Source organism: Cryptomeria japonica, chromosome 4 (genome assembly GCF_030272615.1).
Source record: "Cryptomeria japonica chromosome 4, Sugi_1.0, whole genome shotgun sequence".
Lineage (NCBI taxonomy): Eukaryota > Viridiplantae > Streptophyta > Pinopsida > Cupressales > Cupressaceae > Cryptomeria > Cryptomeria japonica.
Window position 1 is genome coordinate 376,575,633 of NC_081408.1, and position 26,010 is coordinate 376,601,642.

Genomic DNA, 26,010 nt, shown 5'->3' on the forward strand with positions numbered 1-26,010 from the left:
CATCGAGAAAGGTCGTGCGGAGCCCTTGAACAACTTCACCGAAGGTTTTTTTGCCATTGATGGGGGTCTTGCGGGTATTATTCCCATCCCCGTCGGGTTTTCTCTCCATTAATGGAGGCATGAGTAGAGTAAATGCGGGGGCCTCCCACTATGTCTCGGAGCTCCCGGGCAGAGAGCCGACCTGCAGCCAAGGACCGTTCGTGTACCTTGGTTGCAGAGCTCCCTCTCTCCTTAATCCACCAACCTAATTATGATTCTTATTAAAAAATATGTAGTTAATTTTAATTAAACATAGTAATATATTTTAAAATAATTATTAACTCATTTGCATTGTTTTATTAAAAACAATTTATTTTTTTATTTTTTCATATTTAATTACAGGCGTATTACACTCACATAATGGTAAATTTGATGTGTTTGTGACACTTAAATGCATGAAAAGCCAATTTTTTTAAATTTATTTTCTCCTCTCAACTACCATTAATCAATTCTATTTATCTCCATCATACTAATATTTAAATTTGTCAATCGAATATTATAATAATAAGATAAAGATATAATAATATAATAATAATTAGTCTTAATAGATTTTTTTGCTTTGGTGAAAAGTTTAATAGAAATCTAAAAAATATTAAAATATAGTATTATCTTAATAATAATATAATATTGATTACAATATCATAATAAAATAATAATTTAATATTAATTATAATATAATAATATAAATTTTTTTTTAAACTTGGAATATTAGAGGAAGTGCCCATTAGTTGTTTTCCGCCTACGTTTTCTTCTTTTATTGCATTTGTACTGGCATTAATGTTGGCATTTGATGTTTCTAGGTTAAGCGTGCGAGTATGCATGAAGAAAACATGGGAGACGATCTAGGGCGACAAACAATTAATGAAACAAGTTTGAATCCATAAAAAAACTGATTCATGTGAAAGAAAAAACGTTCAAAGAGGTAGTTTCTCAACCCTCCCTAACGGTTCCAGAGTCAACGAAATTCCTCGCGGTGAGTCCCTCTGCTGTAGGCATCGTTGGAGAGGGAGGAGAAGCAGGTAAAGCCTCTAGTCTCCCCGTGAATTCCTTGTCTTTCTCTTCGAATGAATCTATGGTTAATGAATTAAATTTGGAAAAGAATAGACTTAAAGATGTTGCTATTTTCTTTGCGGTAGTAGATATTGAGAAATGCCCTGCTCGTAAATTCTTAGATGACTAGTTTAGGAATGTTTGGAAATCTAGATTAGGTTTTCATATCTCATTTTCTCGGTTGGTCCAAAAAGGGCTCTTTATAATTTTTTTAAAAGATCATAGTGCTCAGGCAAATGTCGTGAGAAAGTAGTTTTGGACAGTTGGGAAATGCACCTTCTGAGCTCTCTGTTGGACCCCCGACGCAATTAATGGGGAGATTTTGGCACTATCGTGCCCTAGATGGCTCCTCATTAATAACGTCCCTCCCCTTTTATGGAGATTTATCCCTCAACTGATGGAACCCATTGGTAGGGTTATCCGAATTGATAATTTTGCTAGTCTTGTCTCGCACCTTGATGCGAGGGTTCTTGTCTCGATCAATCCTAGGTGGGATATCCCTAAATTGCTTGAGATTTCTTTGGATGATGATAATATTTCATGTGATATCAAAACCCTAGGAGGATTTAAATCTTGTTTTCTTTACAGGAAGGAAGGTCACATCCGCAGAAACTACCCTATTTTATCCAAGAAGAAAGGGGCGGAAAGCATACGTAAAGATTTGCATTCTGCAAAATCTAATGTGAATCCACCTCCCCAAGCACAATAGATACCTTTTGATTCCACCCCCATTCTTGAGAAACTGGAGTCCTTGAGACACTCGGTAAACAAAGCGATGGTGGAAAAGCCTGGTGTTATCCCACTATTGGACAAAGATACCACCTTCAGAAAATTTAACGCAGAGCACCCTCCACACTCTGTGATTTGTGAAGCCTTGAACCAAATCTATTCTCAAAAACAAGATGATTACAAATATGTTGGCCACAAAGCCAATAGGGGAAGGAAAAAGAGCACTCAATAGATAGTGCTCGAGTAAATCTGGGCTATGATTAAAGCAGATAATGAGAATAAAATCAACAACTCGAAACAAAATGAAGGCTTCGCATCACCTATGGATGATGATGTGAATGATATCCCCCTGAAAGGATATTGTCAGGTATGAGGAGTAAATTTTTTGGTCAAATCCATGGTTAATAATTTTGAAGGGATGGACCGTAACATTAACGAGAAGAGTAGAGGTGAGAGCCCCACCTCGACTGTTAAGGACCCTGAACTGATTTGATCAACTAAAAAATTTGGAGTACTTAGAGACTTTGTTGATATGGATGAGTTGGTTGTAGACTCACTAGCCAAGGAACCCCGAGAAGTGGTTGATGCTACTTCCCCTTCTCTGCTCGTTGATATTGCAACCCATCCTCCAACTGCTATATTTTTTGTTGATCTGGCAGACTTGAATGTATTATAGAGGTCACTGATGCTGACCCTAGTGTAGGAAGATATATCCCTAGTGATGAACCTGCCCCCTCCATATCTGGTGTGGTGGCTAATTATTCTATAAAACACACACAAGAGCCCATGGCTGGGAGTGAGATTGCCTCGACTCACTCAACTTCTCCTGGGGAGTCAGAGGGAGAAGAGGGCTCCTATACCGAATATGATACAAAGGAAGATGAGGAGGGGAATGGGGAAAATAGCAACCCCAATCACCAGACCAAAAGGAAAAGAGGGAGACCATTGTGGTCCAAAAACAAAGTCTCTTCCTCTCAAAGGAAGACAAAGCCTAAAAAAGAGCTTCCTAAATGTTTTAACAACTTTAAAGCTGCCAAGGAGTTGCAATAATCACTGCTGTTCATGATGAATTGCCTTTCATGGAACATAAGGGGAATGGAATCCCATATAGGAAGCAAATCATTAGAAGATTTCTCAATCAGCACAAAGATGTGGATATTGTGATGCTTCAAGATTTAAAGGTCGTTAAATTCACGCTTGTGGTCAACCTTGACTTCATATGGAAGGATGCAATTAAGATTTGCATATATCATGAGAAAGGCAGAGGGGGATCAGGTATCCATCTCAACCCTAAATGGAAAGACTCATTATTAATCATGGGTAGTCTCCTTGTAATAGAGTTGTTTGGGTCACCCTCAATATTGATAACTCCACTATAGGGGTCTGTTCAATTTATGCACACAATGATTACAGGGATAGATCTGCACTTTGGGATTGGATTGGATCACTCCCTGACATCCCCTGGGTTTTAGGGGGTGATTTTAACATGTTAGAACATCCTATGGACAAAATAGGGGGAGTTCCTTTTGAATGGAAATAAAATGAGAGATTACATTGAGATAGAATGAAGAGCATTGTTTGATCCCTAGAAGAAAGGAATCATTTCAATAGAGGGATATGGTACACATGGTGTAACTTTCAAAAGGGGGAGAATAGGATATATTACAGTCTAGACAGGTTTTACACTGATAAGTTCTATTTCTCTTTTAAGCCAAATAGTCAAGGTGATGCAATAGTGGTATGGCCAACCTCACTTTCTGACCACCACCCTATCATTTCTCATATCCAGATCAGGGACTGCACTCCCAATCAACATGCCACCAATAATAAGTTTCTCCTAAATACTTAGCTTCTCAATGATCAAGATGTATTGGCCATAGTCAAGATTATTAGATGCTTCAATAGATAAGCTAATGTGCAACATTTTCTTATCAGTAAATGGGAAAAAATGTGAATAATTGGTAGTGCTTATTTAAGACTGTGGGCCAGAAAAAGGCAAAATATAGTAGATATGTAGAAAGGGTCCTTACTGATAAACTGCATCATGCAAAACAAGGAATCCAAAATAACTCAAGCAAGTTAGACAAAAATATTCAAGTTACACAAACCAAAAAATGCTCTTAGAGACATTAGAAAGTCAAGGTGAAGGGGGCTATGGTTAGAGCCCGTAGCCAATGGGTGCAAGAAGGAGATAAAGGGACTAAGTTTTTCTTCAACTTTCTTTGTTAGAAATAGAGTAGAGAGAATATAGATAGACTATGGTAGAAAATAGAGAAATCACAAAGTTGGAAGATATTAAGGGGGCCTTTAGATCCTTCTACCAAGACCTTTTTTCATTAGAAGACACGCCTTCTTCATAGGCTGTGAGAGACAAATGTAGGAAGCTTATCCTTAATAAAATCTCTATAGAAGACTTGGTGAATCTTAGTAAAAGGATCTTTGTAGCTGAAATAGAAAAGGCTATTCAGGCTCTAAATACGGATAAAGCCTCGGGACCTGATGGGCTATCTATTGAATTCTATAAAGCTAATAGTGATTGGATTAGTGAAGAATTGCTTGGAATGTATGAAGAGGCCATCAAGCATGGGACTTTAGGAAAATTCATTAACAAAGGGATTATAAAACTACTTCCCAAACAAGGAGATAAATGCCATATAAAAAACTGGAGGCCTATTACATTTCTCAATGTGTCATACAAGATCTTGGCTAAAATACTAGCCCACAGGCTTGAGATAATTCTGCCTAAGTTTATCTGCCCAACCCAAACTAGATTCATAAAGGGAAGATATATCCTTGAGAATCTCATTACTAGGTGGGAAGCAATGGAATGGACTAGAGTTACCAATCAAGATGCTGCAATGTTTCTTCTTGACTTCGAGAAAGCATATGAGAGGATTAAATGGGAGTTCATTCTATTGATGTTGGAAGCTTTTGGGTTTCCCAAGGAGTTTTGTCAAATAGTGAAGGTCCTCCTCAAAGATGCCTCAACACAAGTGGAGGTGAATGGTTCCATAGCCTAAGAAATCATTCTAAAGAGATCCATTAGGCAGGGTTGCCCATTAGCCCCAACACTATTTGTAATTGCCTTAATTTCTCTTTATTACATCCTTAGAGATAACTCCATATTGTCCAAAACTAAAGGGATCATTCTCTTGGATAACTCAAAATTACTTAATATTCAGTTTGCTGATGACACAAATCTATTTCTTGAGCTCACTAAGAAAAACATGGAGGACCTAGTAGAAAAGATACGGTTTTTTGAACAAGCATCTGGGGCCAAGATCTCACAGGATAAATCCACCCTGTTAGGTTGGAAAGAGGAACCTCTGGTTTGGATGATACACTTTGGGTATCAATGGGGAGGAGCTGATAAAATGGTCAGATATCTTGGCATATCCTTCTCAGTCTCCCCCAATTTGAAGGATATGTGGTTGTGGGTGAGGAAAAAATAAGAAGTTGAATAGATGGGACATGAGATACTCATCCCTTGCTGGAAGGATGCACGTATGCCAGAAGAATCTATCCTCCTATAGCATTTATTATGCTTTATTATGGATGTTTTGTAACTATGAAATACATGAAATCCAAAAGGTAATCAGGAGGTTTTTATGGTTAGATGGAAAAGGGGCTAAGAAATGACATGTGGTTAAATGGGAATGGTTCTATATGGACAAGAAGATGGGGGGTGCTTGGGTTGAAAGACCTAAGAACCCTAGGGATTTCTCTGGCTACAAAATGGATATTTCATGCACTAGAAGGGAATGAACCATGGAAATTTTTTATTAGGAATAACATTAAAAGGGCTATACCTAAGCAGGACAAATCATGGAAGAACCTCCCCTTTAGTGACCTAGTGGCTAGAGAATTCTCAGTCTCTATGCCAAGCTCTTGTGTGTTCAAATCCATATTGAGGGTGTGGGATCTGGTTAGGCATAAGATTTCCAATAATAGGGCCAATAGAAATGACCTTGTTTGTGGTGAAAGATCATTATGGTGGAACTTATTCCACAATACCAAACCTTTAGCTCTTACTCAGGGCTGCTCTGCTAGAACTTGGGTGAGTAAGGGGATTTTTTGCCTCAAAGACATTATTGTTAATGAACATCTCATCAGATGGGAGGACCTTGCAAGTAAGTATAACTTCTCTAATTCTCATAAAATAACTTATAATATGATAAAAAATACCAGCTCTATTCTTAATCTTCCTAAGCAATGTACTATTGATGTAGATAGGTTCACTTCCTTCTCCTGGACAGATGGTAAGACTCTTCCTAATACTAAAGCTATTTTAGTTTATAATGATCTTGTATATAATAAATTTATCTTCCAGCATGTTAGCACTTTATGGCATACTAATCTATCAATTTCACATTAGCAAAAAGTCTTCATGAAACTATGGAGATGTCCTATAACCCCTAAACAGAAATGTTTTAAATGGTTGATGGTAATTAATAGACTCCCACTCAGGAAAGATCAATAGGAAGCTAATATCTTCAATATATGTAAAGTGAATGAAACAACGAGACATATCTTTTTTGAGTGTATTATTGCAAAGGAGATTTGGCCCATGTTTGGTTTTTCTATCCCTAACACTGTCAATATTATGGATATTATTTCTAGGTCTATTCAAGGCAATGATAAAAGCTCTAATTTGTTTTGGCATATTCTCTTTATTGATATTTTATGGTATATTTGGAAAATTAGGAATGATGACAGATTTCAAGGGAAGACTACATGCCTTACTGAGTCTTTTCGTAGACTCACATTTCATAATATCTTGCTGCGAGTTACTATTGTCATGCGGCTAGAGAGGAGCAAATTTGAGAATTTTTTGAGAGATGGGCATACCAGAGTTTTTATATATGAGCTCTCCCATGGCTACACATGGGGGCACATAAGAAGGGAGCAGGCCCCCTTTGTGAGTGCATTAGATGCACTCATGGAGGAGATTTAGAGAAGCAGAAGGGCAACTACAAAGTAGATCCACATGCTTGCACAACTGCAGGTAGGAAAAAAGACAGCGTGGATGGAAGGACCCATGGGGTGGACAACATGGATGGAGCTGTATAAGATTCCTCCTCTCATGCAGACCTTTTTGACGAAGTCATTACCAGTTCGGGAGATATATATGTATATTTTTGTGATGATGGACATGTGTCTAGCATCTATATATGTATATTTTTATGATGATGGACATGTGTCTAGCGTCTATATATGTATATTTTTGTGATGAACATGTACTTAGCATGTATAGTGTGGTATATTGCACAATATGTATAGGAGAGTAGATAGGGGCTAGGATATTGAACATATTATACCAGCTTATTGCTGGGATTCTTCGGCATCCTTATGCTTAATATAAAAAAAAAAACTTGAAATATTAAACAAATATGATATATGTATGATTGATATAATTGATATAAGTATTTAAAATATAGAAGAATTTATATAATTAAATTCATAAATTAAATGGTTTTTGATAGTTTATATTTTTCTTATAACATCCCTTCAAATTTCAGGCCTAAAAAGTAAGGGCTAGTATTATTCATAAGAAGATTTTGATTTATCATATTATAACATTTTTTTTTGGTTTCATATATCCCTTGCTCCTTGAAAATAGATCTTCAAACTCAAACTTGTTGGAAATGTGCCTCAAATTAGCTAGACTTGTGTTCAGACTGATTGGAGTAACCTATCCTGATGGAACAACTATTGGTGTGATTCTTGCCAATGGGCCGATGGAACCCTCTTCTTGTGATTGGGCTATCGGGTGAGCAAGTTGGAGATGATCCAATGGTTGTTGCTATACCACAATGGGAAGATGATTCAAAGTTATTCCCCGTGGCTTGGCAACAAAGCACATACAAAAAGAAGTGAGTTAAAGACTGTGCAAGTTGAAGGTGGATCAACGACTGTTGCTATACTGCTATGGCGAGATGTACGAACTCTATCCATCGCAGCTTGGTGACCAAGTGGTGGGGCCCGACAAGAGAGCACCTTAGGTGAGATAATGGTCAAGCAGATCAAGGTTGATCCAATGGTGGTCACTAGGTCACATTGGGAAATTGATCGTTTGAATATCCACCGCGACCCAATGACAAAGAAGAGCTTCATTCTGATGGTTAGTGGGGTCGTGCTAAGGTGGCAGGTAGGGACTCTAGAGCCAATCAGGAGTGATATGTGGCATAAGCGAGTGGCCCAGGTGAGAAAAGGGTTGTGCAAATCGAGAAGATCCAACAACAGATCCAAGGAATATCAACGGTGGAGTAAAATTCTGGGACTATCAGCGGTTGTCGCTGTACTGAGGTCATGAGGTGCTTGAAATTTTATCCCTCGTGACATGGCGCCCAAGTGGTGGGACCCGACAAGAAAGCGACTAAGGCGAGTTAAGGTCGAGTAGATCACAGATGATCAGACGGTGATCATAGAAGATCCGACGGTGGTTGCTAGGTCGTGATGGGAAATTGCTCGTTAGACTTTCTATCACGACCTAGTGATAAAGAAGAGCTTCATTCCGACGGTGAGTCCATGATAGACTAGCAAAGATGTGAGCTATAGGTCGAGAAAGTGGAGTAGAGACTGACTATGGGTGTGCGCTCGAACCAGAGTCCAAAAGATAAACACTTGGATATTGAAGATGGTCTTGTCGGTGTATATGAATATGAACTGACCTGACTTCCTGGTGTATGTGGGATATTGTGTTTCTCATGAATGCAGACCGACGCAGATGGTTAGACTTCAAACCATTGGTGCAGTTGCTCAGATGAATTGATGACAATCTGATATATCTAGCCATTGGATAACTATGGTGATAAAACTGATTATCGTATGCCGATTGTAGTGTCTAGTTTGTGAGAATTTGAGAACGAATACCAGTAGTTGCAGATTGAAACTTTATTGTAAATTCATTTACTAGAAATAAACTGGTCAACTATTGGTGGTGGGTTTTTTTCCCGAAAGGGTTTTCCCACATAATTCTTGGTGTTCTGTCTCTGTGTTGATTCTATGCATTTTGTCTATGTTATTCTTAATGTTCTATAAAAGTTTTAAACTTCATTCTTGTATGATCTCCCCTGCTAATTGACATTAGGAAGGTATTTCCGCACTGTGCTTTCCTTTCAAGACTCATAAGAATAAGCCTTCTAATTAATAAAACACAAAAAAAATCAAGAATCTTGTCATAGCTTCAAAAATAGTTTTAAGCTTTATTGAATACATGATTGGTGACTATGATTCCATGCTAGTGTAGTTAGACATTTGTTTTATGAAAAAAAAAATATAAATAAAATTGTTCTCCGTAGAAGAATGCTCTTTCATTTGTTCATTTAGAACATAAAAGTGTACAATATTCAAACTTAAACAACCACACATATAAGCTAATTTCTCTCCAACCAAAGGCATGGGATTCTCTCATACTTATAATACAACTTATTTGTTCCTATATGTGGTAGACAAACTTATGTTTTCATTTTCATTTCCTATATATTTGTTTGTCTAGTGGGAAGAATAACTCTTGTGTGCTTGATTCATTTTTATTATAATAGCTCTAATCTATTTATCAAATATATAATTAATTGAAATTATAAGTTTTAAAAATTTTGAATTTTTTTTTATCGATGCAGGTTCAAACCTTATTCGGTATCCAACCCGATTAAACTAGCCATGCACATGGTGGGTCCCATGTTGGTCACCGCACAACCTAGAGGGGATTTGTTCTCACTTGGAATGGAAACTTAAGAGGATCCCATCGGTCGTTGGGAGATACCCCTCTGAGATACTAAAAACAAAAATTTAATGGTTTTGCTTCACACTATAAATTACACCTCAACAAAAAAAATTAGATTATTTTTTTAATGTTCCCACTTTGATCTTTGAAACTTTCTTCTAACTACTTCCATAGCTTATATGGTACTTTATTTCTCAACAAAAAATAGAAGAATTTATAAATAACGAGTTTGTGGATTTGCACAAAGAACTCAAACTTAGATCAATCAAACTCAATCTATATTTATAGACCCAAACTAAATCATTGAACATATATATTTTCTTTGTACATACACACTCTATTCCCCTAAAACATCACAACAAATTGCTCAAAATCTCTACAAATCCCAACCAAACAAATCTTGGAATTTTTACAATGCTTCTAGATCAGACTCTTGAGGTAGAAAATTTAATGAACTCCTGTTCATGAGGTTTCTGATGTTGCTACCATTATTTGGTATATCTGTACTTGTCATCGATGTGGCAAGTTTAATTGGATGCTCTTTGCACTTGACCAAGTATTGAAGATACTCTTTATTTATGATTTTCTTCACTACCTTTTTATTTAGGACACATTCAATCTCATTTGGTTGTGTTTTGACAACTGATTTTCTCAATCTATAATCTGATCATACTCAAGTTGAAGTGTATCTATTGAATCTTCTTCTCATTTGAAAGGATACAAATTTGAAACATTGAATATAGGAGAATTTGCACTGTCATTTGGAAGCTCAACATCATGGGAATTTGACAGAAACTTCCTCAAGATTTTACAAGCCCTAATTTTTTCAGTTTCAACTTGTTGTATTCTCTTTTAGGAAATCTTTATTTTCTTAAATGCACTACAACTAAATCTCTAACTTCAAAATTTACCTCTCTGCTCTTCAAATCTACTCTTTTCTCCTATTTGCCTGTGTTATCTTGAAGCTATTGTTTGAATTTTTCATGCAATTCTTCCATAACTATTGCAAACTCTTCTCTATCAACACTTCACATGTTTTCTTTACCCAAGTTTCTCAACTCATAAAGACCTCTTGGATGCATACCATACACAATATGAAATTTACTAAAACCTATATTTCTATTCGATGAATCATCGTAAGCAAGTTCTTCTTATATAAGTGCTTGATACCATTGTTTAGGATGTTCACTTACCAAGATTCTCAAGCTGTTGCCAAGGCTTCTATTGACCACCTTAGTTTTCCCATCTATCTAAGGGTGGTAGGTTGAACTAAAACTGAGATTGTTACTGTAATACCCTAAAAATGGTCACCTAAACCATGGACCCCTAATCTCGACTACATCACCAAGGTCCTAACCAAAGACAATTAATAAATCATTCTAAATTAATTAAATATTTATTTAATTAATTAATCATTCCAAGTAAATTATTTTAATCAATTATCCTAGCATATTTTATTAATAAATAAATTTACCATTAAATCATCAAAAAAATGAATTAATTTGAAAAAATGAATTGATTTGAAAAAAAAAGGAATTAAATTGCAAAAAGGAATTAAATTGAGAAAAGAAATCAACTTGAGATATTTTTTTTTCTAAAATTGAGACAACTTGAGAAATCTCATAAAAGCAAGAAAACCAGTTAAATTGAATAAATCATTTTCTCTAAATTTAAACTCAAAGCAAATCTTGAGGAAAGAGGTTTAGTTGCATTAAAGAGGCTTTTTCTAATAAAAATATTGAGCATATAAGAGGAATGCACATGGAATCAACTAATTTTATCTCCAATGCAAACTCAGACTTATAATCTCAATGCATTCAATCAGGCTTTAATTGAAATTTATCTCAAGATTAACTCAATCTTAATCTCCTCTGAAACTGAATCAAAGCATCCAATCATTTCAATTCACATGGATTGTGCTTTTTCTTGAGGAATCTCAACCGCTCATCATTAATCAATCTTGACCATTGGTCTCTCTTTGGATTCTCTATAAATTTAACCTTTCGTCTCTCATTCAAGACACCCTGGAGATTTATTGTTATTATGTAGTTTTTGCTCTAGAGTCATTGAGAATATTGTTCTTTGAGATTATTGCATCTTAGCTTTTTGCATATTTAGTTTAATCATTCATAGCTTAATCTTGCATATCTATCTTAATCTTGCATATCTAGCTTAATCTTGCATCCATTTAGCTCAATTTTGTGCTCATATAGATTAAATCATTCATCTTGGTGTAGTCTAGTCACTGGTATTGATTATATCTGTCTAACTATGCATGCAATGATTTATTGAAGTGTTTGTGCCTTACAACTTATAGATTTACTGAAGTGTTTGTGCCTTAATGATAATACTTGTATGACTATGTGATAATACTCGTGCAATACCCTGTTTTATCATATTAAAAATAGACTGCATTTTAGGGTTTTTCTAATTGAAATTTGGTAATACTAATGCTAACCCTAATCTTTTTTTTTGTCTTCCTAAGAGATTTTTCATAGCCTAATTAGTTTTTGCAGAACGTTTTTCCAAGAACACGCCTGTCATTCAAAAATAATATGACTATGTTGGCATTTGCATGAAGATTGCATTAATGATATGTTATGTTGTCATTGATGTCAATTGAACCGGTAATGGTATTTATGATATTGCTGATATTGTGGTTATTATTGATATTGGCTTGTAACCGGTAGGAAGAGCTTTGTGGAAGATGTTGTAAACTGATATGTTAAGTTTGTGAGTTGAACTGGTAAACTGGTGTATAAGGTTAAACCCTTTTATATGGAATTTAACGAGTAAACCCTACTACTTGATTTTTTGTTAAACCCTAACCGATCAAGTTTGTTGGTTTAAGATCTAATAATGAGGGGTAATTATGGAGACACGTATGATCATTGTATGAGGATTAGTTTAGATTGTATGCGTTTTTGTTTGATTGTCTAGGGAATGAGCAGAGTGGATTGCATCTAATGCATAGCGCGTGATGAGTTACAAAGTCCGATGAAGTGGTGATCATGGAGCGGTTGAAATTTTCTTGAAGAATGTGAAGAGATTGTTATGATTTCTAATGATCAAGATTGAACCAACTTGTTTGTAATCTCTATGAGAGAATTAGGTTTTTGTTGTGTTACCGACCTAATTGATTTGTATTTAAGGTCGATGAAGTTGTTTGTAAGAGTGTTGGCTGAAACCAGTTGAGTGTGTGGTTGCCTAACTGGAGAATGGATCTGCAGTTTGAGTAGAAGTAGATCGAAGCTTAAAAGGATTTGATCAAGAAAATGTAGTGCTATTCAGACAGATCAAAAAACTTGTTGTTTTCTAACAATTACAACAGAATTGAAATCCCCTAACCGGGTAAGCTCTAACAAGCTTGGTTCTTAAATCCTCTAACAAGGTGGTCATTAGCTTGGATTCTCAAACCCTCTACCAAGGTTACTCCTAACATGATATTTTTCTTTTCATCAAGGCATTTTGTAAATCTCTTAACCGGGTGATTCCTAATAGAATCAGTTCTTAACAGGATTTATTGTAAAAGCTTTAACAGGCTTGGCTCCTAACAAGGTGAACTTCATAAGAGTTCAGATAGCTATCCTTGTGAGTCTCATCTCATCGTGGTTTTTACCTATTTGGGTTTTCCACGTATAAACATATTTGTCAAGTGGTGAATGTTTTTTGTGGTTATGATCTTATTTGTTGATTTGATTGACTACTTAACTATTCTGATAAGGCATGATAACTGGAAGCATTGAGAGATTGAATATGTTGAGATATGATTAAACATTTTGATGTTTACAAGATTGAAGTTGTTTACTGTTAATTTGCTATAACAGTTAATCGATTGATGTTGAGTATAGATCTTGATAGTGAAAGTTTACTTTGTGAGTTTGACTTTGAGTTTGGGAAGTTTGTATCAGTTTTTCAGTATATTGATTCACCCCCCTCTCAGTATTCTACCGGATACTTATTCTTTCATCATACCATCAATTGGTATCAGAGCATCTCAAGTCTTCTTTAACCTAAAAGCCTAACAACTTGAGGAAAAGATCTTGTAGATCATGATGAAGAAAGAAGGTCCAAAGTTCAACACAGATAACTATAGGATATGGAGTGACAAAATGAAGATTTACATTAAGAGTTTGGGAAGTCAGTATTGGGATCATGTAGAAACTAAGTATATTGCACCTACTGGAACTCTGACTGATGATCAGAAGAAGAACAACAAGAAAATTATCAAGCATTGGAGGCTATTATCAGTTCCTTGTCTAGTGATGAATATGTAGATGTTCATGGTCTTGAAACTCCATATGAAGTATGGAAAAAACTTGAAGAGATTTATAACGGTGATGAACATGTTAAGATTGCTAAAGAGGAGAGCCTAAGAGGAAAGTTTGATGACATGAGAATGTCTGAAGGTGAGAATATCCAACAATATGGTCAAAGGATAAAAGAGATAGTTGGTGAAATAAAGAGTGCAGGAAGGAAAGTGGAAGATGCCACAGTGATTAGTAAGGTACTGAGAACCCTTCTACCGATCTATGCTATTCGAGTTGCAGCTATTCAGGAGCTGAAGTCCATTGACAAAACTAAGGTAACTCTTGACTCTATCATTGGAAAACTTACTGCTTTTGAATTATAATGGCTATGATGGTAGTGTACAGAAATCAGATCCTGCATTCAGAGCTTCTGTCTCTAACCCATCTGTGAGAAAAAGTAGAGATACTTGTAATGGTTAGGAATCTAGATCCAGCAGAGATGCTGATGATGAAGATAGCTTAGTGGAACTTAAAGCATTATTGGCAAAACGACTACCTAGAGGTACAGGGAAATATAGAGGTAAACTACCTGTAAAGTGTTTTGCATGCAACAAGATTGGTCATATAGCAGCTAACTGCCCTAATGGTGAAAATGAATACAAGAGAGATAAATTCAAGAAGTGTAAGGGCAAAGGCAAGAGATATTGTCTTATTGCTATTGATAGTGGTATTACTAATGAAGAATCTGATGATGATGCTAGTGAAGATATTGTGTTTGTAGCTATTAAGGAAGAGATATCAGATCAGAAGGCACTAGTGTCCAGGATGGATAACGCTGATGATTCGATCATTGATAGTGGTTGTTCACATCACATGATTGGTGATCAAAGCAAATTTATTACCTTGAAGGAATTTGATGGCGGTGTTGTTAGATTTGGCAATGACTCACCCTGTATGGTTAAAGGTAAGGGAGTTATTTCTCTTAATGGGAAGAGCAGTACTGACGATGTCTATTGGGTTGAAGGCCTAAAGCACAATCTTTTGAGTGTGGCACAACTTAATGACAGAGGATACCCACTGGAGTTTAGAAATGGTATGTGCAAAATCTTTGACAACAAAGGTGAATTGATTGCAACCGGGAAACAAACCAAAGGTAATCTATTTCATCTTAATCCTAAAATTAGCAACTATTTGATTGCAAAGATATATGATAGCTGGCTTTGGCATAGGAGATTTTGTCATATAAACTTTGATAACATTGTTAAAGTGAGCAAGTCCAAGATAGTAAGAGGTCTGCTTTAGCTAGACAAACCAGTTAATGCTCTTTGTAAAGAATGTCAGTTAGGAAAGATGACTTCTTCAACTTTAAAGAGCAATTCCTTCTTAGCAGAGCACTTGTTAGATTTGGTTCATACAGATCTATGTGGACCAATAAGAACAAGAAGCATTCAAGGTGATATATATTTCATGATCTTCATTGATGATTGTTCAAGGATGATGTGGGTCACATTCTTGAAGGATAAGAATGAAGCTTTTGGTAAATTCATGGCATTCAGGGCCTTAGCTAAGAAAGAGAGTGGCAAAAAGATAAAATGTCTGAGAACAGATCAAGGCGGTGAATTTACTTCTGAGGAATTCACTAAGTATCGTGACGAGAATGGTATCAAGTAACAACTTTCTGCACCAAGGACACCACAACAGAATGGTATAATAAAGAGGAACAACCAGTCAGTGGTTGAAGCTGCTAGGAAAATGTTGATACAAGGAAATGTAGTGAAAACATTTTGGAAAGAAGCTATAAGTACAACTATCTACACTATGAACTGAGTTCTGATGAAAAGAGGTAAGGACAAGACCCCTTATGAATATTGGTATGGGAGATCACTTGATGTTAGCTATTTAAAAATATTTGGTAGCAAGTGTTTTATTAAAAGAGGTGATTATATTAGCAAGTTTGAAGCTAAGAGTGATGAAGACATATTTCTTGGCTATTCCACCAAGAGTAAGGCCTACAAATGCTTCAACAACCAGACATAGAGAATTGTTGAGAGTGCTAATGTTCGTGTAGATGAATGTCCCAAAGTCTCAGATGGAACCAGTTCAGAGAAAAAGGATGAAGATCCTTACATTTTGCTTTTGGAACTTGAAACTGTTAAATCAGAAACCAGTAAAGCAAATCCTGGTGTACTTGTTCAACTGAAACAAATAAATTCAGAAGAATATGATAATGAAGAAGCTGAACATGAAGAGAATGATCATGTTATTCCTAGGTATGTAAGACTGAACCATAGTCCTAAGCAGATTATTGGGGATAAGGATGCTGGAGTACTAAGTAGAAGAAGAATAAGAGAAAACTCTTGCATGATCTCCACCATTGAAACTAGAAGTGCTAAGGAGGCATTTGGTGATGATTATTGGGTTAAATCTATGGAGGAGGAATTGGATCAAATTGAGAAGAACAACACTTGGACCCTGGTATCCCAACCGATAAACAAGAATGTTATAGGTACTAAATGGGTATTTAGAAACAAGTTAAATGAAGATGGTGTTGTAGTTTGCAACAAGGCAAGATTAGTTTGAAAGGGTTATGCTCAAGAAGAAGGATAAGATTATGGAAAAACTTTTGCACCAATAGTAAGACTAGAAGGTGTTAGAACTTTCCTTGCATTTCTAGCCCATAAGAAGTTCAAGGTATACCAGATGGATGTTAAGTCTGCATTTTTGAATGGGATATTGGAAGAAGACGTATACATAGAGCAACCTGATGGTTATGCATTGACAGATGAGAAAGACATGGTATGCAGATTGCATAAAGCTTTGTAGGGATTAAAGCAGGCACCCGAAGCATGGTATGAATGACTTCATACACATCTGATGAAGATAGGCTTTGCAAGAACCAGTGACGATAGTAATATTTATCTCAAGTCTAAAGGAGATGAAATACTGGTTAGTGAAGTATTTGTTGATGATATTATTTTTGGAGGTAATGATGTCATGAGCAATAGTTTTGTAGATGAAATGAAAAATGAGTTTGAAATGTCTTTAGTAGGGGAAATAATTTTTTTCATAGGCTTGCAGATACAACAAATGAAGAATGGTATTTTCATTACTCAATATAAGTATGTGAAAGAGGTTTTGAAGGCTTTTGGCATGAGTGACTGTAAACCAATTGGAACACCAATGGTTATAGGTTGTAAGCTGTCCAAGGAGGATGAATCTAAGTCTGTTGATGAAAAGGAATATAGGTCAATGGTTGGAAAATTACACTATGTTGTTCACTGCAGACCGAATATTTCCCATGTAGTTGGTATAGTTGCAAGATTTCAGAAGAATCCAAAGGAAGCACACCTGATTGAAACCAAGAGAATTTTTAGGTATTTGAAAGGTATTGTTGACTATGGATTATGGTATCCATATGGAGAAAACTTTGATTCGAAGGCATACACTGATGCTGATTGGGCAAGAAATATTGATAATTGGAAAAGTACTACTGATGGAGCATTATTTCTAGGAGGAAGGCTAGTTTCATGGAGTAGTAAGAAGCAGAGTTGTACTTCACAATCTACCATTGAAGCTAAGTATGTTGCAACTTATATGAATTGCACACAAGCTATTTGGATGAGGCACATTTTGGAAGGTTTTAAGATGAAGATCTCAGAACCTATCAAGATTTTATGTATATACAAGTGCCATCAATATTTCTTAGAATCTTCTTGTACACGCTCACACCAAGCACATTGAATTGAAGTATCACTTTTTGAGGGAAAAAGTTCAAAGTAAAGATATTATCTTAGAGCATGTTTCTACCCAAGAGCAGCTTGCAAATATCTTTACCAAACCTCTGCCTAAGATTACTTTTGAGTATCTTAGAATTCAGTTGGGGGTTGTCCCTCTTCATGAAGTTAGTTGAGCATGATGCTGATTGCATCAGTCCCTGAATTACTTGTAAAATTTTACATGGATTGATGAAGAAGTGGATGTATTCCACAAGGGGAGCATCAATTTGGAGTATGTTGTTGATGCATAGAGAAAATTTGACATTACATGTTTACTTTCAATTTGGCATTGCTGTCAAAGGGGGAGACGAATTATGTGATTGACAAAAGGAAACCAGCGACAGGCTGAAGACAGACAGAGCATGGTGAATACTTGGTAACATAAACTGGGATTCCTATTCACCAATCACAATAGAAATCAAATGCGTTGATATTTGTATTTCCATCAATGCCAAAGGGGGAGACTATTGGTATTTGCATGAAGATTGCATTAATGATATGTTATGTTGTCATTGATGTCAATTGAACCGGTAATGGTATTTATGATATTGCTAATATTGTTGTTATTATTGATATTGGCTTGTAACCGGTAGGAAGAACTTTGTGGAAGATGTTGTAAACCGGTATGTTAAGTTTGTGAGTTGAACCGATAAACCCTTTTCTATGCAATGTAATCGGTAAACCCTACCAGTTGTTTTTTTGTTAAACCCTAACCGATCAAGTTTGTTGGTTTAAGATCTAACGATGAGCAGTAATGATGGAGACACATGTGATCATTGTATGAGGATTAGTTCAGATTGTTTGTGCATTTTTTTGATTGTCTAGAGAATGAGCAAAGTGGATTGCATCTAATGCAGAGCGCATGATGAGTTACAAAGTCCGATGAAGTGGTGATCATAGAGTGGTTGTAATTTTCTTGAAGAATGTGAAGAGATTGTTATGATTTCTAATGATCAAGATTGAACCGACTTGTTTGTAATCTCGATGAGAGAATTAGGTTTTTGTTGTGTTACCGACCTAATTGATTTGTATATAAGGTCGATGAAGTTGTTTGTAAGACTGTTGGCTGATACCAATTGAGTGTGTGGTTGCCTAACTGGAGAATGGATCTGCAGTTTGAGTAGAAGCATATTGAAGCTTAAAAGGATTGGATCAAGCAAATGTAGTGCTATTCAGACATATGAAAAAACCTATTGTTTTCTAACAATTACAATAGAATTGAAATCCCCTAACCGGGTAAGCGCTAACAAGCTTGGTTACTTCTTAAATCCTCTAACAAGGTGGTCCATTAGCTTGGATTCTCAAATCCTCTACCGAGGTTACTCCTAATAGGGTATTTTTCTTTTCATCAAGGCATTTTGTAAAATCCCTTAACCGGGTGATTCCTAACAGAATCAGTTCTTAACAGGACTTATTGTAAAAGATTTAATAGGCTTGGCTGCTAATAGGGAAAAATTCAGAAGAGTTCAGATAGCTATCCTTGTGAGTCTCATCTCACTATGGTTTTTACCTATTTGGGTTTTCCATGTATAAAAATTTGTGTCAAGTGGTGAATGTTTTTGTGGTTATGATCTTATTTGTTGATTTGATTGACTACTTAACTATTCTTATAAGGCTTGATAACTGGAAGCATTGAGAGATTGAATATGTTGAGATATGACTAAGCATTCTGATGTTTACAAGATTGAAGTTGTTTACTGTTAAGTTGTTATAATAGTTAACCGGTTGATGTTGAGTATTGATCTTGATAGTGAAAGTTTACTTTGTGAGTTTGAATTTGAGTTTGGGAAGTTTGTATCAGTTTTTCAGTATACTAATTCACCTCCCCCTCTTAGTATTCTACCAGATACTTATTCTTTCATCATACGATCAAACTACTAATTCGTTGTTTTTGCAAGTTGCCTGAGGAGATTCAAGTAAACTTTGTGTATTCTTTATTATTTTCTAGGAACTTAAATTGAGATATGGTAAATGAAAAAAATTGTTTTTATTATTTAAGAAGAGTCAAAAAGGTAGGAGAGTATGCTCTTTTTTGTATAGACAATCAGAAATCCAGATCCTTGAAGGTTTTCTAGTTTGAGATTTGTATTCCTTTAGTAGACTTGTCGTAGTGGGAAAAAGTAATCACTCTATGAGAATGACCCAAGTGAGTTCAACTAGACCTAAGCATTCAGACTCACTATAATAAATAGGCCTTTCAGGATTAAAGTCTTGAAGGACAGAGTTATTTGATTTTTCTTTTTGAGATATCTCATAGTGGGCATTTTGTAGGGACTCGCGGTCTCAATCATGCTTGCGTGACTACATCTTGTTTTGGTACCTTGTTGGGCTATAGGCCTCAATCGTGCATGCATGACTTCAAGGGGTAATTTCAAATGAAAGTCCTTATTAAGAACTCTAAGATAGCAGCTACCCGATTCACGTCGAAAAGGGGGATAATCTTTGTGCAAGAGAGATAGTAACTCTGCCAAGATACTTGCCATATCGTGCCCCCATTAGCGTTTGGAGTTAGCTAATATGACATTGAGAATCCATTACGTGAGACTCAATGGCCATATTATGATTAGCTATTGGGTGTGTACCTAAGTTTGCAAGCAAAGGCTTTCTCTCTCAGCCAACTTCCTTAGAATTAGTGTGTTGTGCTTGAAGTTACTTTACATCTTGCATGTTTGCTGTGTCTTTTTCCTGGAAATAGAAACAAAAACCCCAAAACTAGAAAACAATCAAAACATCAAAAACTCAGTGGTCAAAATTTTGTCCTTGTCAGAAACTCATCCCTCTCTGGTCCTGTGTCGTATGAGTCTTCTGTTTTGTCACACTACCCTATGAGAATTGTCATCTGATAACAAGTAAATTGTCATACGATTCTTATTACCTAGGGTATATCTTTGTCAGATTATCATTTTAGTCTTTGCAAATTGTCGTCTGACCATACGTACACTATCGTATGAGTCATCATCATCTTTAACACTTTGTTGTCTGATAAGCCTTAGATTGTCGTTCAAGTATAGACAACAACTCATACAAATATTTGTTTGTGTTGTCTGGAACTCCTTAAACTGTCATCTAAGTCATAGTATTTTGTCATATGAGCGTCTGATTTTGTCAGTCTAGAATCCTGTCTTTTTGCATGCTTTTCCAAATCTGTCACACTTGCCTAATTAGTATACAATGAGCATATATCTGGTCTTTTTCATCCCGAGCATAAACAATCTTGATAGTGTACCCTTTCCATTGTGTTACACGATTTTGTCGATTATATCTCAGTTAGTTCAATCAATCCTACATCAATCTGACCAACCTAATCTGCTTAGATCATGTCTTATATAGGATAGATCATTCCTGAAACCAGACTTGGTCTCAATTTACCCAATTATTACCTCAAATGAACAACTAGCTCTAATTTTTTCTTGACATCTGTATCACTTCTAGCTCTCAGTCACATTAATTGTAAATGCTTGTTCGAACCAGAAGTTCTCATAAGAAAGTTGACAAAAGTAAGGACAACCTTTTTCATTGCAAACTAATCCATTCTTGCAAATTAGAACGGTCATAAATCTCCATGGCTACCTTGGCCCAACAAATTCAAGATCTCAAGAGAGAAATATATGACATTCAAGCCCAATGAAAAGATTCAATGACCCCTCTTGAGATAAAATTTCATGATACCAAGAACATTAGATTTCAAGAAATGCTAAAACAATTATATAAGGTGGACCAAAAAGTAATTGAAAATCAAAAGCCAAATCTCATACAAGATCATAAGAAACTTTCACTAAGACAAAAATACATCTATCGCCTAGATAGACAATTTACACCTTTGGGGAAATCTATTGATTCATCTTTGGAAGAGCTTCTTGCGCACAATATTATCATATTGCCTAACAAGACCACATGGGGATGTGAATTTTTGAGTAATTATTGTGCATATCATAGGAATAAAAAAGATAAGACTTCAATGTGCATGGAATTAAACTTAAAATTCAAGACCTCCTTGATGATGGTATTATTGAAATTGAAGATTCTAAAAATTCACCTAAGGACAATCCAGATGTCATTACCAAGCATGATAAAAATATGAACCCGTGTCTAGCAATGGCTCACATGTATCCTCCATCTCTTCCATGATGCCTCCATCTCCTAAGGCTTCTCAACAACAATCCATACCATATCCCTCAAATAATGAACCTAATGATGAAACTTCTCATATTGACCCTCAAGGGCTATCTCAAGGGCCATCCCATCCAATGGTTGAAAAAGATCCTACCTCCCTAGAATCCCCTGATGATCCCATTATACCTTTCCATTTCCTCCAAGATGATCCCCTTCCATCTCAAGAGAAATGCATCCTTCCAAATCCCATTCCTAATCCACTTCCTAAGCAAGATCATGATACCTCTTCCACCTTTTCAAATGATCCTATTCAAAATGAAGAGTCAAACACCCTCCCTTCTCTATCCAATGGTCCTCTTCCATGTGAAGATCAAAGTATCTCTTCATCTCCTTGTCATAATCCTACATGTTCACCTCAAGGATTCATCATGCCTACAAAGCCCTCTCATGATCCTATCATTCCCTACATTCCACCTCCACCCCATAATGGACTTGCGTCTTCTTCCCAAAGCAAAGTGTATCCTACAAGTCAAAATATTTATAAATGCAAAGGGGTAGACCTTCACAAGCAAGAACCTCTCCATTTAAAAAAAAAATATTAAGGGTCATGGCCTTAGTGACATTCCTTGAGATGTTGGTATCCCTACTAAACCAAAATCCAAATACATGCCTTCCCCTTCATCCCTTCCATCCATTTTAGGACCCTATATCCCTCCATCCCTTATGCATGATCAACAAAGACATACATCTTCGAGCACCTTCCATCCATCCAAAATACCTCCATATCATTCCTATCAATCTACACATTCTTTTCCTTCTCCAAGTAGTTTGGATGCCAAGCATAAAAGTCACAAGTCAAGTAATCCACATATATTCAAGGATCAAAATGTCCCATCTAATTGACATGCCAAACAAAGAAAAATATGATCCAAAAAGAAGAAGAAAAATATAAAAGGACACAAAGGCCCACTGAGCAAAAGAAAGAAAGAAAAAGTTATATGGGTTCCTAAGGCACTTGTAGAAGCAATGTGTTCCAAGGAACTACAAAAGCATGAAAAATAAAAAACAATTTGGATCCCTAAGCGGCTCCTTGAAGCACAAAAGTCTAAAGAAAAATTTCAAATTGGCATCCAAAATCCAAATTGGCATCCAAAATTGTTTTTCCTCCATCCAAACTTTCCAAATCTATTTCTCCATCACCTCCTTCATCCATTTTGGATCCTTATGTCCCAAAATCCCTGGTTGTTCCTTCATCCAAATATCAAAATCTGAGATCCACTTTTCCTCCATCACTTCACCCCTCAATATGTGTGCCAATGTTGATCCTGCCAACATTTCCATTCACTCATGCACCAACCTTTCAATATGTGATCCATTATCCAACACCTCTTTTTCACCCTTCCATCCCCCTTATCCAATCCTTTGCACAAGACTTTACCCTAGTTTCATTTCATCATCCTAGAAACATCTTTGAGCATACCTTCATAGCTATGGTCTATTGTAAAACATATTCCAAGGGTACCATCCAAAGAAGCGAGACATTGGAGTCCTTCCAACTCCTATCATGCATCCATTATCTTCGAAAAAAAATTAAAAAGCAGAAAAAAGCGAAGAGATAGATTGGGGGCAAGAGAATCTACCACGACTGGATTGCTTTGAAAATGATAAGGCTATAGCTGATTTCATAGGTTCCAGAGTTGGATTTCCCTTTGATGATCCACAAAATCCAAAAACTAAGGAAATCAACATTGGAGATGTTGAACATGTACACTTAGCTAAGTCCTTATATCCTATTGGGAAATACATCTTTATTCGACTCTTCAAACAAAGACCAATGAACTACCTACACCAAACTCCCTGACCCTATGAACAACATGCACCTTAAACGATATTATATCTAAGGGCTGGGTTAGTTTAGGTTTTTCTTTTTGCATTGCATATAATTTTATTCAAAGCACTGCATCACATATAGTTTCTTTTTTTAAATGCATTACACTCATAAATTTCTGCATTTGCATATAGCAACATTAACATGAAGTCTTTGAGGTCCTAAGGTCATTCATTTTCAACATCACCCCGTGACAACTCTTTACTTATGGTTGGGTAGTGATTTCACTATTTGAGACTTGTTAACCCAAAATCCATCAATTACTATATCTCAAACACATTAACAAAATCTCTAATTCATTCTAGACAACTAGTTCTGATTAATATAAAAATAAGGTTTTAAGGACCCGAAACCTTTAACATAGGAGCATAAAATAGTTCATCAAAAAGCATCCAGACCAGCTTGAAACAACTTACAAAAAGACTGACAAAAAGGCTAGTAAAATGAACGGATAGCTAAAGCAAGGAGCAACAAAGCAGAAAAACCAGAGAAAAGACAAAAAGACAAACAACAACTATAAAGACTTAAGAAGATCAACCACATTATTGACCAGCTAGTTATAGTTTGCCGAAGCAACTTTGAGTTCTTCCATATCCTTGTTTGACTTCTTCTCCTTCTTTTTGCCTCTGGTCCTTGTTCTAGGTCCTTATACTTCTCCCGTACCTTCAATGTCAGGTTCCAGCTCCAGGGAATCCTTCTCATTCTCCAGTTTGCTGATGAGAATTTTGGTATTGTCAGTCGAGGCCTTGAGAATGCTATAGCTTTGTTCAACAACACTTTTGAGGCATTTTTCAATTTTGTTGAATTTGTTGTCAGTTTCCGCCATTCTCTGGTCCATAGCATTGTCATTGTTTTTTATCTCTGTCAGGGCCTTCTCAATTTGCTCAAACCTAGGGTTGAAGGAATCTCTGATCTATTCGGCTCTGGCAATAGTTTTACTCAAATCCTCAACATATTCTGCCATAGATTTGCCTTCACCAATACTGATTGTCTCCAGAATTTGGACCCTGTGGCTCAACTTCTTATTGTCCTCCACAACTTTCTTGTAACTATTAATTAACCAATCGATGGTGTCCACAAACCTTTTAATCCCTCAGTGGGAGGATTTGAAGGGGGAGTTTTCTCACCAGAATTGTCTTGTTCATTTTTGGGGACGTCACCACTAGTGATCTTATCAACATTTCCATCAACCCTCTGATCAAAACCTTCCTGTGTGATCTCCTCCTCCAATTTATGGTCGACGTCAGGATCCTTTCTCTGCGCTTTTTCTTCCAGCTCCATATCATTATCTTTTTGCCTCTTCTGTTTGTTCCTTATCTGAATGGAAGTTTTACTTTTCTTTTTCCGAGGAGACTGGGGTTCATCCTTCTCATAATCCTCAGAGACCTCCTCCTTCGAGGAGGAGCGGATCTGGAAAACCTTTTCTTTAGATTTTTTCTTAGCCTTCAAGGAGGAGGGCTTGGTACTCACCTGCTTTCATTTCTTACCAATTTCATCTTCAGAGTCATCTAGATTCTCCTCTAACTCACTCATCGAATCACTTTCAGACTCCTCACCCATAGAAAAACCAGAATCCGACCCTTCCTCCTCAGACTTAGAGATAGAAGGCTGGGGACAAGAAATTTGGTTGGCTTTTAGATGGTCATAAATTAACACCATAAGAACTTGATGCATGGTTGTATCACCCTTAGGGTTCTCTCTATGGGCTTTAATGGTTGCATTCATTGAACACAACAGGAAATATGGAATATTAACTTTTTCATCATACCTAAAATGATTAAGCAATACAAAATGATAGCCATACACTTTTGTGAATTTGCCATCCAAGGTAATATAACGCATAATAGCAAACAAGACCTCCCTCCATGGCTTAAAAAATGCCCTAGGCAGGTAGTAGGTTTTACTTAGCTTTACCAGGTGCTTCTTCTCCTTTTTTGTTTTAGGGTATCGCTCAATAGCCTCCTTGCTCAATTTTATGTCTCTGTAGTAATTGCTTCCTTCCTTGCAAAGACCCGTGACCTGAGCGATGAGGTCTTCATCAATGGAGATTGTTTGATCTCCCATCTTTAGGGTGCCCTTCCTCTAGTTTTTGTAGAAAAAGTTAGTGATTGTGGCATCCTTTCCATGGAGCCTCTCCATAAACTTTGTAAACCCACCCTTCTGCAATATGTTCCAAACTACCTCCTTTTGTTTCCACTCCTTACAGTTGTTGGGTTTATAGCGACGTTTATTTCCTCCCATTTTTTTGCTTTTCAAAATAGAAGGCTGAGAGTTGCAGAGAGCTATAGGCAAGAAATTTCTCGAAGCGACCACATATACCCAAAAAGTGTGGGAAAAGGTGGCTTTTGTCTTGTAATAAATGGTACTAACATTATTATAATTACTCATAGCCCTTGTATTAATTTGTTTAATCATTATTTTGTCCATTTATGATCTTTG

General features: G+C 36.3%; 1 protein-coding gene across 1 annotated transcript; it reads right to left on the bottom strand.

Moving 5' to 3' along the window:
• Nucleotides 1-24,484: 24,484 nt before the first annotated feature.
• Nucleotides 24,485-25,635, bottom strand: LOC131047960 (protein PXR1-like). Its single transcript, XM_057981776.2, has 3 exons — nt 25,486-25,635; nt 24,654-25,041; nt 24,485-24,528 (listed from the first exon to the last, which is right to left on the bottom strand). The coding sequence occupies exons 1-3, from the start codon at nt 25,633-25,635 to the stop codon at nt 24,485-24,487; spliced, it is 582 nt and encodes a 193-aa protein (XP_057837759.2).
• Between the last annotated feature and the right edge of the window lie 375 nt (nt 25,636-26,010).